Source organism: Euphorbia lathyris, chromosome 10 (genome assembly GCF_963576675.1).
Source record: "Euphorbia lathyris chromosome 10, ddEupLath1.1, whole genome shotgun sequence".
In the NCBI taxonomy this organism is placed as follows: Eukaryota; Viridiplantae; Streptophyta; class Magnoliopsida; order Malpighiales; family Euphorbiaceae; genus Euphorbia; species Euphorbia lathyris.
This window is the reverse complement of record NC_088919.1, coordinates 52495765-52514861: the sequence shown is the minus strand read 5'-3', so window position 1 is coordinate 52514861 and position 19097 is coordinate 52495765. Positions and strand designations below refer to the sequence as shown.

At 33.1% G+C, this 19097-nt stretch overlaps 1 protein-coding gene across 1 annotated transcript; it reads right to left on the bottom strand.

The window, feature by feature from the left end:
• Positions 1-442: 442 nt before the first annotated feature.
• LOC136209034 (transcription factor PCF1) lies at positions 443-1425 on the bottom strand. The gene has a single exon (XM_066000377.1). It carries the CDS (start codon positions 1354-1356, stop codon positions 733-735), a length of 624 nt encoding a protein of 207 aa, XP_065856449.1. The 5' UTR covers positions 1357-1425; the 3' UTR covers positions 443-732.
• Between the last annotated feature and the right edge of the window lie 17672 nt (positions 1426-19097).

Sequence of the window (19097 nt, the reverse complement as noted above, 5' to 3'; positions counted from 1 at the left end):
TAGTTGATTTGTCAACAAATACATAGAGACAAGTTTAAGAATAAGGTAATTTTTGGAAACATTTTTTTTTTTTTATACTAATTTTTGGAAACATTTAATTCTAAACTTAACAAACAATGGTAAAATGTACCCTATAAATTTACCCCAAATGAAATGACGATACACAATAAAAAAAAAATATATATATATATATATATATATATATATATATAACCAAATATGCTTCTAATGGTTATGGGGAAACTCTAATATATATTTCATCCAATTAAAATTCAATTTAAAGTGGCACCTGACATTTTAAACTTAATATAAATTTAGCCTAACATAAAATAAATTTAGACTTCATATAAAACATGACTTTTTAGATAATTATGTAATACATAATTGATATGTTTCATATTTAAACTAAGAAAATTCTATCAAAAAAAAAAATTACAAAAAAAAAAAAAAAACCTAACACATGACATTTTCATACAACTTGATGTTCCATTGCCTTTCCATTTCTAACAAAATAAAATACATTAAATTGATTTTTTACACCTTCACTTCCAACCTAAACCACCCCAAAATATGCAAGGAAGATGATAATAAAGAAAGATTCAAGCTTTTTTTTTTTTTTTTCCATTCCCACTAGGCCCCACAACTAATCCTTAAATACATTTTTCTATATTTAAATTTTTTTTATTTAGTATATTTTCATATGCGGATTACAACAAATAGGTACATTTATATCTACTGCTGATGATGATGAGAATTATCCCCAAGAATCTCCTGCGGATGACGCCTATCCCCCGCCTCTGCTACCGCCGCCGCCGATGCCGGCTGAAGCAAGAGAGCAGTAAACGGCATATGCCGGAACTCCAAGTCGAGACGGCAGTTCGGAGCAGCAGCCATCGCAAACATCCCGTGGCCGTGATGAACCGGAGGAACGGTCACCGGATGAATCTTAGTGGATATAGAGGGAGGAGAAGCGGAAATCGAAATATGACCGGAAGTAGTGGAGACAGGCTCCGAAGGAATAGTTCCAGTACCTGTAGCAGCGATAATCGAAGGCTCCGCGTGCCGGAGCAGCCACTCAATCGTCTCGCCGTCGGAGCGGTGGCCTAGTTCGCGAGTTAGCTGAAAGATCCGAGCAGCACAAAGCGCAGGCATCCGTACTCTCCGGCCACGGCCATTCACCTTGGTGTGACGGTCTTTGGACTTCGAAGTGGAGGGTTTTCGCTTAGGGAGAGACACGACGGCGGTGGAATTTGAAGGTACGAGTGATTGTGAAGAGTTGTTGAGGTTTGGGGTTTGGTGGTGGTGGTGGTTTGCGGCGCCGGCGGTTAAGCCGTGGAGAACAATTTCAGAGCCCATTTTTCCGATTGGGGGTTTTGGAAATTTTAGATTTGCGTGTGAAATCAGAGGGAGAAGATTTAGGGTTTTTATAGTAGAAAAGAGGAAGAAGAAGATGAGACTATTGTGGATTCTAGTGACCCTACCAAAAGAGAGACGCTTTTTTATTAACCGTTAGATTATGAATACGTGGGGCTGGGGTTCATCCCACGTGGCTTCTTGTGGGCCATATGATGCGGGTCTACTGAAGTCTTTTCGTGCGGTCGGTCCTATCTAAATATATCATGCGGTGTTTCTTGTGGGGCCCTTCTTCTGACTGGGCCACAGCAAAAAAAGGTCAAAGCTATTTGGTAGAGAAATGATAGTTACCAACTTTAATTACCTTTTTTTATTTAACTATTTACTTCAGGTTAATTGTAAAATCCTATAAATGAAAAAATTTAACATTATATTATATAAAAAAATAGGGTAAGGTACCAAAATAGGGCTAAGGTTGTTGGGGAAGTATATTTAGGTTCAATGTTTAAAATAACATCAATATAGGCTTAATGTTTACAACATAATATCAATTTAGGCTTAACGTTTGCAATATAGCATCAATTTAGGCCTCACGTATAAAATAGCACCAATATAGGCTTACCGTTTACAAAATAATACGAATTTAAGCTTAACGTTTACCAAATATATCCAATTTAAGTTAAACGTCATACCATATTATATTCTTTTCCTATTAACTTTATATGTTATCTTTTTATTTAGTTCTATTTTTTTATTTACTATATACAATTAATTAGTTTTCTTACCCATTAAAACCTTGTATTTGTTTTTCATCAACCATTCCATGACTCCTAAATCGTTTGTAAAATGTTTCGTTATAAATTTACTTTGTCAAAAAGCATTATTAGGCCTCTGATTTTTCATTTTTTGGTTCGTTAAACTCTTGATCTTTTATTTGAATATATTAAGTCTCTGATCATTTATTTTTTGTCTCATTAAGCCATTGATGACAAAAAAAAGTAATTTTGAACATAAAATTCGGTTAATAGACTGTTATTCATTGAATCTACATTTGAAATTTGCATTTTTTTCACTGTTTGAAAACAGTTTTAGATGTGTAATTTGGTTATAAGAAAATTGTAAAAACTTTATTTCAAACTGTAAAAAATATATATTTTTAATAATTTCAAATACATATGAAGTTAATAACGTCTTAAGAATTACATATTCACAACTTACTAATTTGGTCATGAAGGGGTTTAATGTGACAAAAAATAAAAGATTAGGAACTTAATGTATTCAAATAAAAAATCAAGGACTTAATAAATAAATAAAATAAAAGATCACGGACCTAATAATACTTTTTGCCCTTTACTTTTTTTTTAAGGTCCATTATTAACTTACTTAAAATAAAATGATACCCTTGCTAAATTGATTTTTCATACTTAAAAAAACATGATTTACTTTCTAAATTGATATGGGGAAATAAAAAATGTTTTGTATAAATTAAAAGAGGAAATTACCATGAAAAATTTATGGTTATGTTAAAACTTATTTTGAATTTTGTTAATAGAGAAGTTACTAATAACTATTTATTTTGAAAAGGGTTAAAAGATGGTGGTTACATTTTAGTACATGACATTTCTAAAATAAAAATGAACCTATTTAATATAATACAAATAAAAATTATCAATTTGATTAAAGCCAAAATATTATTATCATTCCTCATATTTATGTAATTCACCCAAATTAAAACATATAGTGATAAGATATCTGGGTCAAAGTCCAAGTCTACTTAAAAGCCAATGGGCTTGCCCGATCTAACTCAAGCAAATATCGGCCCACCAGACCACAATCAAGCCTATATAAACCCCAATGTTCACACAAGGAGGGTATGCTTTCATCTCTCTCTCTCTAACTTATACTTTGTACCCTGATTATCCCTATACTGACTTGATCGTCGAAGTTTTTCCAGGGACCGTTCCCAACACAGGGATGTCAAGAACCTAGGAAGAACCTCGAAAGTACCTTGGAAGCACCTCGCCAAGACTCATAAGTTACTGTTCGGTCCACAACCTTATTATTTGGTGCGGTGAGCGTGGACTACAAGTAACTTCAGTTTTCATTCATATGGAAAACCAATTCGAGACTACACCCTTGAAGGAGATGTTACTCAGTGAAGTCGGTACCTCGGCAAGCGAGCACCGAGCGGCACTCTCCATCCTGATCATTCCAACGAATCTGGCTCCATTAATGGAGGAAGTTAACCCGGCAGAAGAAGAGACATACAACACATCACGGCTACGCAGCGCTATACGAAGTTTTCAGACTACCCAGGATGTGCAAACTGCAGCTCAAATGAAGATCATAGAGGAGCAAAGAAGCTTACAAGAGGAAAACACTAAAATCTGGCAGTTCCTCAAGGAGAGCATTGGCCTTGCGTTCCCCCGAGTTGACCAGAGGAGAGCTGAAGCAATGGCCATCACAATGGAGACTCCACCTGTCTCCAGGAACACGATTCTGCCTCCTCCCAGTGCCCGAACGGTAGGAATTGAGCCTACAACTCAGCTGGACATAGAAGAGCTACTATAATCCAAGATTCAGAATTTCCTCGATAAAAGAGCCCTGGGTGGGGTGATGGGTGGCAACGTGACATCCAGTAAAACCCCTCTCATGCACAAAATCATCGAAACTCATTTCCTTCGAGATTGGAAGGCCCTCCGGCTGGCTCAATACACGGGCACAGAAGACCGAAATGATCATGTGGCCTCTTTCATGAGCACCATAAACCTGTACTCAGAAGATGAAGACATAATGTGTAAAGTTTTTCCCATCATACTATCAGGAAGTGCACAAGAATGGTACCGAGGTCTTGCACCGGAATCCATCGACTCCTTTGACCTCCTCAAAGATCTCTTCCTCTAAAAGTTCGCTGCCGCAGCGAAGGTCAGAAAGATCAGCTCTGACTTCAACGGCCTAAAACAGCAAACAACGGAGCCTCTCTGAAACTTCTTGTCAAGGTTCCATCACATGGCCTCACAAGTCAAGGGCCTCAACCTAGAAGTCGCCCACGATGCGCTTGTAAATGGCACATCCTGGGAGCCTCTGAAGTAAAAATGCTTCAAAAAAAATGCTTAGATCTTTCAAAGAGCTGATGATGATGGTCCAAACCTTCGTATGATATGATGATTGCGACCGCCCTCCCGACTACGAGGAGTCTGAAAAGGACAAAGCAAAAGAAAAAGCTCGTAGGGAAGAAAAAGGCAAGGCCCACGTAGAACACCGTGAGCACACCAAAGGGCGAAGGGATGAGGCCCCCGCACCATATCACCCCCACAGAGATTTAGACCTTCCAGACAGAGGAAGGGATCGAAGAAACAAAAGAACCCACAGAAAGAAGGTGCACTACACTTTACAGCCGACCCCAAGAAAATTCGAACATCAACAACCACTTGCCGAGAAGGCCAAGTCCCGCCTTTACAAAGAGCACTACTGCAAATACCATAAATCCTCTGGTCATGCGGTGTAGAACTGCCACCAACTACAAAAGGAGATTGATAAAATCATGGAGTAGGAGGGCCCACCCCGGCTGTCAAGATAACGAGAGCAAAGCCCCACACAGTGGGAGTCCGCCAGGATCGATGACACAAAGAAATCATGATACCAAAGTGAGATACATATCATTAGAGAAGGGGCCCCAGCGCGCTATGAGATCCCGAGAACCTCTAGCAAGAGAAAGGCAGTAGATGAGACACTCACGATGCAGCCCCCACTTCGAACTCCGCGCTCTAAAACTTTGGTGATCACTTTGAGCATTATAGACTTTAATATGCATAGAATCCTTATGGACATCGGCAGTTCGGTCAATCTGCTCATATGGACCGCTTTGAGCGCCATGAAAGGGAACGTCACGGCTATACGGGAGGGCAATTTTCCCCTGGTCAGCCTCGCATACAACGCAATATTGAGAAGACTACTGCTCTCAGCGGTTAAAGCAACAGTGAGCATCTCAGACCTATGCCTCACCTTACCATGCCTAGAGGGTTCGATCACCATCGGAAGAGACAGAATGCTAGTCCGAAAGATTCACTAGCAGGTGACCCAGTCTCAAGCCGCCATGTGCATGGACGGCAACCTGATGGACATGAGGGGTTATAGCCCTACCCCAATTGAGCCGATCATTGACTTCCAAATCGGAGAGGGGTGAACCATAAAGATCGACAAGTAAATGACCCCCACCCTAGCAGACTCCATCAAGGAGGTTCTCTTGAAGGATGTCGACATCTTCGTCTGGAGCACTGAGGATATCACAGGAGTATCCCCGAAGCACGCCATTCACAAGCTGGACATCGACCCATCCTTCGCACCCATTAAGCAAACGAAATGCCTGCAGGCGCAAGACAAGCAGCCAGCAGTAAAGGCAGAAATTCACAAACTTTTAGTTGTAAAATTTATCAGAGAAGTGCACTACCCCGATTGGCTTTCTAATATAGTACTTGTAAATAAATCCAACGTGAAGTATCATATGTGTGTAGACTTTACCGACGTGAATAAAGCATATCCCAAGGATTGTTACCACTTGCCTAATATCGACCAGCTCTTTGATCAGACAGTTGGTTGCAAAATTTTATCGTAATTCGATGCCATATCAGGTTTTCAGCAGATCCCTATGGATCCGATAGACGCAGAGAAAACTTCCTTCATCACTCATGAAGGAACTTCCTTTATCAGTTGTTGAGTACATCTTATTTTAGAGTATAAGATGTACTCAACAACTGAACTAAGAAAGCCCACTATCAAATTGTCAATAAAAGGATACCACCCCTACACCTTTCCTTATAAGGGAGTAAAAACAAAAGTTTTTTTTATGATTTATGATTTTATTTGGAAATAAAGAAAATTTTGTAAAATAGAATATTTTGAAGTAGGGATGAAAGTGCCACTAAGTTGTGACGATCTCACTATTTGAATGGAAGTAGACCCCCATGGAACCCATGATTTTTGGGAAAAATACGGGATTACTGTTGTACTGAACCCAAAAAGAAATGATATCTAAGAAGCTAAGAAGATACGTTACCAATGTACGTACCTATCCTATGGAAATTTGAATTAGGAACCTAACCTTAGAAACAAAAGATGGGGACTTACGTTGGTAACGTATCTTCTTAGCTTCTTAGATATCATTTCTTTTTTGGTTCAGTACAATAGTAATCCCGTATTTTTCTCAAAAATCATGGGTTCTGTGGGGGTCTACTTCCATTCAAATAGTGGGATCACCACAACTTAGTGGCACTTTCATCCCTACTTCAAAATATTCTATTTTACAAATTTTTCTTTATTTTCAAATAAAATCATAAAAAGAAACTTTTGTTTTTACTCCCTTATAAGGAAAGGTGTAATTGTGCATAAGAAAGCTAGGGTCAAGTCTCTACGAGATTGGTTCGGCAAATCAATGGTCAAGTCTCTACGGGATAGGTTTGGCTTCCCCAGAGCTAGGCGAGATCCTATTCTTTTTCTTTCTCATATGTAATACTCTTTTCTTTACACTGATACCCCTCTTTTGCTTTACCTTTTCCTTCCAAGCCTATTATTCTTCTGTCTTAGGTAAACTAAAAGTCTATGCTTAACACATGAGAGTCGAAGGTTGACTTTACGAAGTTAGAGCTTAGCGAGGGTAAATCCATAAGAAGACCGTAAATTACTGTTTTGGGGATAAACCTCAGTTTGTGATAAAAGGATGTATACCCTTTAGAAAAAACTTTTTAACTGGACAAAGCCTAATCACATTCATTCATAGTCTATGATTCCACAGTTGATGTAAGGCCAGGACTAAGATACATAAATAAAACTTAGTTCTAAATTCAAACCTAGATTTAGAAAAACTAACCCATGTAATGTAAGGTGAGAGCATAAGTAAATCCTCCAAAATGTAAGAAATGGGACAATATGGTAGCTTAACAATAGTTGTGTGATGGGCAAATGGTGATATGATACTCTATCTTTCAAATTAGAGCCATCGATAATTAAACACGGCATGGTGTAGCTTTAACTGCAATGATTCACTGAGCAAGGCATTTTATAGAGACAATAAATCAACAACTTATCAATAAAATTAAGGGTAAATTAAAAAATACTTTAGGAAATAATAATCATTTCATAAATCAACACTGGCTTATTTCATAAATGTGATTAATAAAATGAAACAAATAGAGGTACTTACCGTTGTAAGAAGAGCAGAAGATAAAATGGGAAAATCAGTAATGATTTGAAGACAACCGAGCTTACATTAGATCCAAAAGGACGAAATCAGCGATGCGACACGATTTCAACTACAACATCCTCTAAGCAGTCTATTTAATTTAGAAAATAAAAAAAAAGGTTACTGAGTGGTAGATCAAGCAATAGAAAGAGACTGAGTTAATTGGTTTAAAATCCCTTAATTGATTTAAAATGTTCAAGAATTCAATTCCTCCAAGGAACACAACAAATCAAATCCCTTAGTTAATGAAACACTATAAACATACCTTATGGTGTGACGATCTTTGAACTTCGAAGTGGAGGGTTTTCGTTTGGGGAGAGATACCATGGAGTTTGCGGCGGTACAATTTGAAGGTACTAGTGATTGTGAAGAGTTGTTGAGGTTTGCTTCCGCTAACGAAGATTTACTCCATTCCTAGTATCCTCTTAATTGAAGGAGCCGAGTGCACATCGAATCCAAGACAAAATTCCCAAGTTCCCAAGATTCTGTTGATGGTAGTGGTTTGCGGCGCCGGCGGTTAAGCCGTGGAGAATAATTTCAGAGCCCATTTTGTGATTGGGGGTTTCAAAGATTGAAATTTTAGATTTACGTGCGAAATCAGGGGAGAAGATTTAGGGATTTTATAGTAGAAAAGAGAAAGAAGAAGAAGGTGAGACTATTATGGATTCTAGAATTTGAAGGTACTATTGATTGTGAAGAGTTGTTGAGGTTTGGGGTTTGGTGGTGGTGGTTTGCGGCACCGGCGGTTAAGCCATGGAGAACAATTTCAAAGTGCATTTTGTAATTGGGGGTTTCAAAGATTGAAATTTTAGATTTGCTTGTGAAGTCAGAGGGAGAAGATTTAGGGATTTTATCGTAGAAAGGAAGAAGAAGAATCATAGACATGGATTTGATGAGCACAAAAAGAAATAAAAAAATCAAATTATTTTATACATACTGCAGTTACCTTTAAGATTAAAAAATAAATAAAAAAATTTAATTACCTTTTTCTTGAATACGTGAGGCTTAGGTTTTGATGGGTGAGGTGTTTCGCACACTTCTTTCTTTCTACTAGACACAAAGAAATAAAAAAAAAAGTCATTTCATACATAAATGGTATTTACAACTCTAGTTACCTTTTACATTAAAAAAATAATAATAAAAAAAAATTAATTACCTTTTTTTAATACATGTCATATTTTGATGCATAAAAAGAAATAAAAAAAACTCAAATTATTTCATACATAAATGGTATTTACAACTGTAGTTACCCTTTACATTAAAAAATAAATAAATAAATTTAATTATCTTTTTCTTGAATATATGGGGCTCGGGTTTTGATGATGATGAGGTGAGGAGTTTCGCACACTTCTTTCTGATTAGACACAAAAAGAAATAAAAAAAATCAAATTATTTCATACATAAGTGGTATTTACACCTGTAGTTACCTTTTATAACTAAAAAAAAATTAATTACCTTTTTTTTATTACGTGGGGCTCGGGTTTTGATGATGATATATCTGAATGAGGTGTTTCAAACACTTCTTTCTTTCTGACTAGGAGCAAAAAGAAATAAAAAAAAGTCAAATTATTTCATACATAAATGCTATTTATAGTTTACCTTTTACATTAAAAAAAATAAATTTAATTACCTTTTTCTTGAATATGTGGGGCTCGGGTTTTGATGATAATGAGGTGATCTGTTTCGCACACTTCTTTCTTTCTGACTAGGCACAAAAAGAAATAAAAAAGTCAAATTATTTCATACATAAACGGTATTTACAACTGTACCTTTTACATTAAAAAAATAAATAAATAAAATTTAATTACCTTTGTTTTTTAATACGTGGGGCTCCGATTTTGATGATGATATATCTGAGTGAGGTGTTTCTTTAATTAAAAATCAAGAAATTAAAAATTAACTATCAAAACTCGATTATACCTCATTGCTATATTTATTATCCGTGTATAAATATGTAAAAATTCACAACTTTTATCCATTTTTTATTTATTAAATTAAAATATTTTGAATTTTTTTTTAAGAAAAGTATTTTAACTAATAACATACAAAAATTCTAACAATTAAATGTAAAAAAATTTAGATGATAATTATTTAATAAAAATATTAAAAGTATAAAAAGTTCTTTGAAATTGTCAATTGATGTTTTTATCTTTTTAATAAACAATCAATTTTGTTTAAAATAATAAAAATAAAATAAAGAATCAATTTGTAGTCTTTGAAATTAGTTAATATGATCAATTTAGTCGAAAATAGAGTTTATGTATTAAATTGGTTCTTTAATTTAATTTAGCATCTAAGGACAATTTAGTCCAAACTCATATCCAAACTTGATTTTAAACTAAATTTATCCTACTAGCTAACTTCACAAGCTAAATTGAGCTTTAATTTGTTTAATTTTTTATACACATCTTACGTGTCTTATTAACCGTTGATTTTGAATACATGGGACCGAGATTCATATTACTTGTCTTATTAACCATTGATAAAAATTAATTCTCAAAACTCGATTATACCCTATTGCTATATTTATTCGTGTATATATATGAAAAAAATCATAACTTTTATTCACATTTTAATTTATTAAATTTAAATATATTTTTTTAAGAAAATCATTTTAATTAATAACATATAAAAATTCTAACAATTGTAAAAATTTTAGATGATAATTATTTAATGAAAATATTAAAAGTACAAAAAATTATTTAAAATGGTCAATTGATGTTTTTATTTTTTTTAATAAGCAATCAATTTTGTTTAAAATAATAAAAATAAAATAAATAATAAATTTAGTCTCTGAAATTAGTTAATATGATCAATTTAATCGAAGATGGAGTTTAGGTATTAAATTGGTTTTTTAATTTGACATCTAAGGACAATTTAGTCCAAACTGATATCCAAACTTGATTTTAAACTAAATTTGTCCCACTAGCTAATTTTAAGAGCTAAATTTATCTTTAATTTGTTTAATTTTTTTTTATATATGCACATCATTTTCATTTTTTTTATGTAAAATGCCAAATTGAAGGATAAAATATTACTATTAAGTATATTTTAGATTAAATTAACTTTTGTAAGCTAAGTTAGATGACTAAATTAATTATTAGGTCACTGATAACAATTGATAAATTAATGAGAAAATTCACCTCGTTAGATTCAGACGTCTTTGTGAAATATTCAGTGGATTCGTGCAAAACAACGATGTAAACGTACTTTAGGGGTCTTAGTCTTTTTTTTAAGGATTGACCCTTATAAGATTTTTTTTTACTGAAAGTATGGACGATGCGAAGAAAAACTAGGGATGGTAATGGATATTGTATTGGCGGGTAACCGACACTACCCGGCCCTAATGGGACTATCCTTACCCTGTATAAAAGGGTATGAGATCAAAATCATCACCCTAACGGGTATTGGGACGGGTATGGGAATACCCCACAGGGTACCTGGTACCCGTTACCCATCATAACTCTTTTATATATTAAAACATATTATTGTTTTTTAGATGTAAGATATGAGATTTGAATAATGTATATAAAAAAATAAGCACACTAGGCGGGCGTTTATATATAGGCATATGTCGCCGTATAAAGAAGAGATCCATGTCTACAGAGAAAGGCGGGTCTAGCTAATGAACTCACTCAGAAGAAGAAAGAGCACCCATATCAAGAATGTTGAAATAAATCGAGAGTCTTATTAGTCTGCCAAAGGTGCTGAAAAGCATAACACATCCCTGGTATTTAACATAGAAAAATATTAATAAAATTAATAAAAATATATTATAATAATGTTTTTTTAATACTTAGAAATTTTCTCTTTCAAATTCTTGATTGATTGAAAGCTTCCATAGAGACTTCACATGAAACTTGAAATTCATGAAGTGATGAAGAAAATAATTTATAATTAAAAATTAAAAAATTAATCCTAAAATACACTTTGGTAGATTGCAAATAGAAAATACGAAATAAAAAGCAAAAAGAGTAAAAAACTTGAAATATCTTTATATCAATATGGAAAAAAACCCAAAGTATGACTAAAAACTAAAGTAATAAAGTTGTTGCACAACATAAATTCTCAATCTCCCATAAAACTTATTTAGTAGTTAATTCACTAATGAGTTATTAATAAATAATAGTAAAATCAAACTTGATTTTAGATTTCAAAAAAAAGGAAAAAAACAAAAGCTAAAATTTTGATTCATGAAACTCGTTAACCCATGACCAATTTTTCGATTTAACGGCTCAACTTTCCAATTCAACAAGTTTTAAGAGGGTTTCAACAATCACTACACCATAGAACGTCAATTGCAACGATGCAGATTCGTTACGTTTGGCACTCAAAACTGTTGCAATTTGGCCAAAAATGTGCTAAGGCAACGGTTTTGGTCAATATATTTTCGTTGGTTAATTCACGGTTGCCTTTTCTCTCAATGGCAATGAAAATGTTCTCCAATGCAACGATAAAGATATCGCTGCTTTTGTTTTCAGCAAAGTGCAACGGTCGAATGATACAATTATAAGGCAACAAAAAATGAACCCTAAAAGCAACGATTTTACATTTACTAATTGTTGCCTTTAGTAAGGAAAGGCAACAGTTTTATATCTAAAGCAACAATATCTCAGATCCAAAAGCAACGGTGTTTTATAGTTAAGGCAACAATATTTTATAGTATAGGCAACGATCTTTTAACTTTTAGCAACACATTTTGTTATACAAATGCAACGACTTGTAACATAAAGACAACAATTTTAGTTTATAAATGCAACAGTGTTTAGAGTAGAAGGCAACAACGTTTAAGTTGACAAATGCAACGATGTTTAGAATAAAAGGCAACATTAACTGTAACATAAAGGACACCATGTCATCTCTCTTTGATTCATAGTCCTAAAGAACAACAGAAAAATGACATTAACAATGAATTACAATGACAAGCATAATCAAAAAGCTAGAATTCTTTTGTATCTATTCTTTTAGGTGATCCATCTAGATTAAGGCTTGGCTGGGCTAAAATACAAATTAAATACCTCCCTATGGAATTTCAATCCATGACCTCCCAACCAAATTTCACAGGATCAATATGGATGATCTACACATTTATTCCCCCGGCTCTAGAGCAAATACAATATAACAATTACTGTATAAAAAACACTTTAAGGAGTTTAATATCTCACAAAAGCAAGCAAAAATTACAGGTTTCTAAGACCTACTATTCTCAATAATGTACAACAGGTTCAAAAGTTCTTTTTATAAACTCTTTATGATTGAAAAATTTGATTTTTAAATGCAGATGCAATATAAGTTTATCATAGCCATTTAATTACAAAGCACACTCTGAGAAATTGGAAACCATAATTAACAATTTGAGATACAAAGCTTACCTTGTTATTTAATTTGTTGCTGCGATGGATTCTCAAATTGAAGCTCATCATAGTAAGAGAGTGGAAGCTAGAGGCGGACGGCGTCAATGGAGTTACTAAATTGAGATCTTCAACAATTGATTCGATAAATCAATGGAATCAGAATCTCATTCATTCTATTTTCCAGTTCAGTGCAACCTTTCCATTAGGGGAACCTTAACTCGCTTCGTCGTTATGATCGGGAGAACTCACAATGCCCAGATCAAAAGAAAGCTGGGATCAGTTCACTTCCACTAGGATAACAGGTATGGACAAGAAGAAGAAGTTGCTTAGGGTTAGGGTTAGGGATACGAATAATTGGGCGTGATGTGTAATAGGCGGCTAAAGCCTTTCATTTGGCGTCTTGCGCGTAAAATAATACTTTTTTAAAATTTTATTATTTTTTATGGAAATAGGATTGCTTTTTTTAAAGCAATTAGTATCGCTTTATTGTTATTAATGTTTACAAAAGTATTTTTATTAGAAATGCTATTAGAATTTAGAATGATCAAATATTATTTTATGGTGAAAGTTTATGCTATTAGTATTTTTAGAATATTAGTATTTATGCTATTAGACTTAACATAAACATGAGCAACAAAAGAAATTAGATAATGCAATATAATGCAACGATTTAGCGCAACGGTTTCTGGAAATTGGTTGCTATAGGCAATTTATGGTGTAGTGAATGTTGTGTTTTAGGTATCTCCAGACCACTTTGCCTACCGAGTCTGGTTTAACCGAATTGACCCGATTGGGCTGGTCTGGGTCTTACGATCTTGGGGCTACCTTTGAGATATGATGCGATGATTATGATTTCTTAAATGCGTCACCACTTTACTTTCCTAATGACATTATATATAGCGTAGAATAAACCTTTTGAAAAAATTTCATACTCTCGCACCTTTTCTTCCTTTTCTTCAAGCTTCCAAACAGTAAGTTTCTGCTCATTTCCCTTTTATTTTCTTTCGTTGCATGGAAGGTTTGAAACGAAAAAAACTCAAATAAATCTCCATTCTGGAGAGTGTTGAATGTCATACCCCTTTTTTTATATACGAAACATTGTCATAGATCCGAAAAGATCAAAATTTGTCAAGGCCATTAAGAAAAATCAGGATCAACCACTTAAGAAAGTTGGCCCCTCCAAACAGGTGTAGCCATTGGTCTACGACCAACCCTCGACCTTAAGAGCGACATATCTTATTGATATCGTGGATTTATATCCTTAGCCGAACGAGATGGATGTTCGACTCTCAAATGACAAGCAAATGATATTCACATCAGAAAAAGGCTAGTGTTTTCTCCTTAAATAAATGGCAAGCATCTCGGAAGTGCCCATATCTCCCATAACGAGTGCAAGTTGTATATAATCCTTCGCACTTCACATGAAATGCATCTTCATCAATGGAAAAAATGCGTTACAAGATGACTTGTAAGGTCAATTTCGACACACACTCTAGTGAAACGACTCCTAGAGGCCTCCAAAGTGTTATAGTCCACCTTCATAACTTTTCCCCACAGTATTCTCAATGGTCATCAATAAGTCTTCATTATAAAATCTCATAGGCAAGGTAGGGAAACATGTCCACACTATCGTAGAATTGATTATAGCATTTGAGGTAATAAAATCCATATTCCATGTTCTAACAATTAAATAATGGCCTTGGATCATCCGAAGGACCACAATTCACGGCCCTTTCACAATCATTCATATTGTCAAAGGTAACAAAATGTATGACTTTGTCAAATATTAGGAATTGAAACTCTCAAATATTATAATAATAATAATAATAATAATAATAATAATAATAATAATAATAATACACATTGAGTGTGTAATTATGTGTTTGATATGATAATTTTTACAATTTAAATTAATTATATATATAAATGCTATTTTTGAATCTTAATTATTTAACTTAAATTGTTAAATTAATTAATTTCTTTACATATTTTCTTTATAAAAAATACATGTATTATTTTCTTTCTAGATAGAAATAATGATTTATTAAAAATAAATATGAAATGTGTATGAAATAATCACGTAATTTTAATTAGAGCTTATGCTCGTCCTATTAACAAAAATTTAATAATTAAATATACGTAATTATAGTTAATTAAAGTCGCGAGATGTTTGTGATTTGTTCTAATTTTAAAAATGAATTTTAAATGACTGAGTTCAGAAACTTTTATATAATAAGAGACTATATAAAAACTCTTCGATAAATCTAATTTACTCCAATTATTTTATGTCAAAATGTAGACTTTATTAATTTACCATTTATACAATTTATGCACCATTTAAATTTGATAATCTGATTTAGTTATATAGTTAATTTATAATATTCATGTAACTAATCCAATTTTTCATTAAAAATTCATATTTTATTTGGTAAATAATGTTAATCGACTGAGAAATGTCTAGTGAGAATCTTGTAATTATAGTTAGTGCTAAAAAAATCTGTAATTAATATTTAATTATTTAATTACATAAATTTCTTGATTTCTTGTTCTTTATGTCTTATGAGACAATTTGTTTTTCTAAATCTGACAAAATCTGATTCATTTGACCATCCTTGGTAAATGTGATATTTATATCCAATTTCCCTTTTTACCCCTTTTATTTCCCAATTAATTCAGTGCCAAATCCTTACCATATTTGTTGTTTTATCTTTATTTTTTTTATGAATATATAATACCAAAATGGCATTACACCGATTTTCGTCCCCGAACTAAAGTTTCAAAATCAATTAGGATCCTAAACTATCAAAATCATCGATTAAGTCTATAAACTAAACAAAAATCATCAATTAAATCCTTATCTAATCATAAAATCACAAACACTGAATATTTGATATAGACTGTAATAATCTTTGTGTTGGTTTAAAATGAGTTTGAGGAAAAGAATCTGAAATTATTCAATTAAATGATTTTTAATGAGGCTTCAATTAATGATTTTTGTTTAGAATGAAGACTCGATTGATGATTTTTTTTGTTAATTCAAGAACCTGATTTATGATTATGATAGTTTAAGATCCTAATTGAGTTTGAAAGCTTAGTTTAGGGACTCAATGTGTAATGTGCCTACTAAAATCCAAATCCTATTCCCTTCATCTTAAAATGACTTTCTTTTCTTACATTATTAAAATTTTATTCAAAAGTTGAAAAATGAAAAACCTTATTCACTTTTTCTCAAATATGTACTTATAGTCATTTTACTTCTAAAAAAAAGCAGACACATTTTTTCCTGATTTTATGATAAAAAAATTCATTATTTTTATAATGTTTGATTTATTTACATATAAATCTGAATAAATAAATAGGTAATCATGTTATTTTTTCTAATACAGATTATTCATGAATTTTATAACGAAAGAAATGAATCACGATTTTATATTATCGATCATATAACTTTTATGTCTAATAACTTTAGAAGGAGATGTAATCCACAAACTAAATGCTAATATTTTTATATAGCGATGTGTGCTAGAAATTGAAGAAAGAGAGATATTTATAGAAGTCACATTCTATTCTTGAAAATCTAAGTGGTTTTTCTCCATCAGTTATTAACCATAAATGTCTAATCTAATTAAATTAATTTAAGGAGATTAGATTGCATTTTACACAATAAATAGTTATCCACATTGAGGGAACGTTTGATTGGGGGGAGGGGGATTTCACGAAAGGGTAAGAAAATAAAGAGAAATAGTTCTCTTTGTTAGTGTTTGTTTAAACAATTCAACTAAACCATTTACTCACTCATGCGAGGAATTCTAAGTTGAGCTTGTTGGGTACCAAATGCATGAGTTAAGATAAAAAAAATGGTTAAGGAGGGCCGGAAACCGGCGTCCCCTCTTCAATTTCTAAGGTAGAGATGAGAAATGCTATTGAGTAGTATTTAAGCTTAAATGAGCAAATAAAATGGATTGAATACATTTTGAGTACTGTATACATTGTATTTATAGGAGATTTATGTTGTGTGCCCTAAATGCGAGTAGATGACCAAGTGACAATCATTTAATAGGGAGACCAATAACGATTACAATAATTGCACTTATAATTCTGCTAATCTCGGTATAAGATGTGGGTCAGAATGTGTGTGACCCTTAAGACCATATTTGACAGGACCACATGATTATAACGGTTACATTTGAGAGTTGGAGTGTTCCATTGGTCCACGTATATTCGTAGAGAATAGTGTGATATCGGATGTCCCCTTGAAGCTACAGGTCTGAAGTGCTTTAGGACTTTGTTTTATTATATGACTGAAGGTGACTTCCTTTGACTTTGAATTTTGAAATGTGTATTACCGGAGGTTTCGTGCCAAACTATTTATTTTGTATTTATTAGGGTGTGATACGTCAACATTGATTTTTAATTTTAATCATGATGCGAGGGTAGTAGGTGGATACGCGATATGATGTCGGCAGGTTCTAATATGCCACATGAGGGTAGATGCATGGCACCATTTCCTTATTTTTTTCTTGATATCCTTTTGTATTCTTCATAAATGTCATTGTCATTTTTGTATAGAATAGTGCATTACTCAAGGTCATTATTACCTTTTTCTAAACATCTGGACTATCCATGGTTGTCAAAACTAAACATGTAAGAGAAGCGGTAAGGATAAAAGGAATAGGGTTCAATTCGAGATTGAACCGAAGTTCAAAAAATTCCTATAAAAATTAATATTTTTAGTTTTATTTTATAGGGTAATGCGTGTTCTTAAGCAAGTTTGCTTACTCTGTACAATGTTGGGAGAGAGAGTGAAAGGGGTCCAAATTCTATATAGTTTAATGGAAAATCCCCATCATTAAAGATCCTATGGGGAGTAATGAATTACTCAAGTTTGCTTACCATGGGGAGGCACTCTCCTCTTTGATCAAGAGATCCCATACTTTTGAATTTGTCCGGAAAAAAGCTAGCCTTAATTCATATCATCAATAACTAGCCAACCGTGAGGAGGTTAAATCAGTTAATGAAGCAGGAACTTGTCCATTCTAAGGATCTAAATTTAAAATGGATCAGCCGGCCGGGTCTAGGAATCTATTCTAAATATAAAAAAATTCCTAGAATTTTGGGCGAGATGGGCATTGTAATCCTTTCTACTTCTCAGGGTATATTGACAGACCGGGAAGCTCGACTCGAAAGAATCGACGGAAAAATCTTGTGTTATATATGGTAATCTTTTTGATATCCAAATTGATCTCTGAAAAGATAAGGGATGACTCTTATCAAGAATCACGATTTGATCATGGAGCTCTCCTATATCATTAAGAACCAGACCTAACATCATAAGGTGATTTGATTCTCGCATCCAATAGTTGTGGGTGCTTATGCCGAAGTAGTTGGTGAAGCGCCCTACCACTTGCTTTCTAAACCCAATCTTTGCCCATACTACATGGAATTACTCACTTCAAAAATAGTGTATATTGATAAAAATGAAGTATAATAGGCAGACGTTTAAAGATAGACATACATCGCGGTATAAAGAAGAGATCCATGTCTATAGAGAAAGGTGGGTCTAGCTAATAAACTCACCCATAAGAAGAAAGAGCATCCATATCAAGATCTATTGAAATAAATCGAGAGTCTTATTAGTCTGCCAAAGGTGCTGAAAAGCATAGCACATCCCTGATATTTACCATAGAAAAATATTAATAAGATTAATAAAATTAATACTTAGAAATTACAATTTCCCTTTCAAATTCTTGATTGATATTGAAAGCTTTTATGGAGACTTCACATGAAACTTGAAATCCACAAAGAGATGAAGAAAATAATTTATAATTAAAAACTATAAAATTAATCCTAAAATACACTTTGATAGATTGCAAATAGAAAACACGAAATAAAAACAAAAAGAGTAAAAGAGTTGTAATATCTCTGTATCAATATGGAAAAAACTGAAATTATGACTAAAAACTAAATTAATAAAGTTGTTGCACGACATAAATTCTCAATCTCCCATAAAACTTATCTAATAGTTAATTCATTAACGAGTTATTGACAAATAATAGTAAAATCAAACTTGATTTTAGATTTTCTTAAAAGCTAAAATTTTGATTCATGAAACTTGCCAACTCGTGACCGATTTTTCGATTTAATGGTTTAAC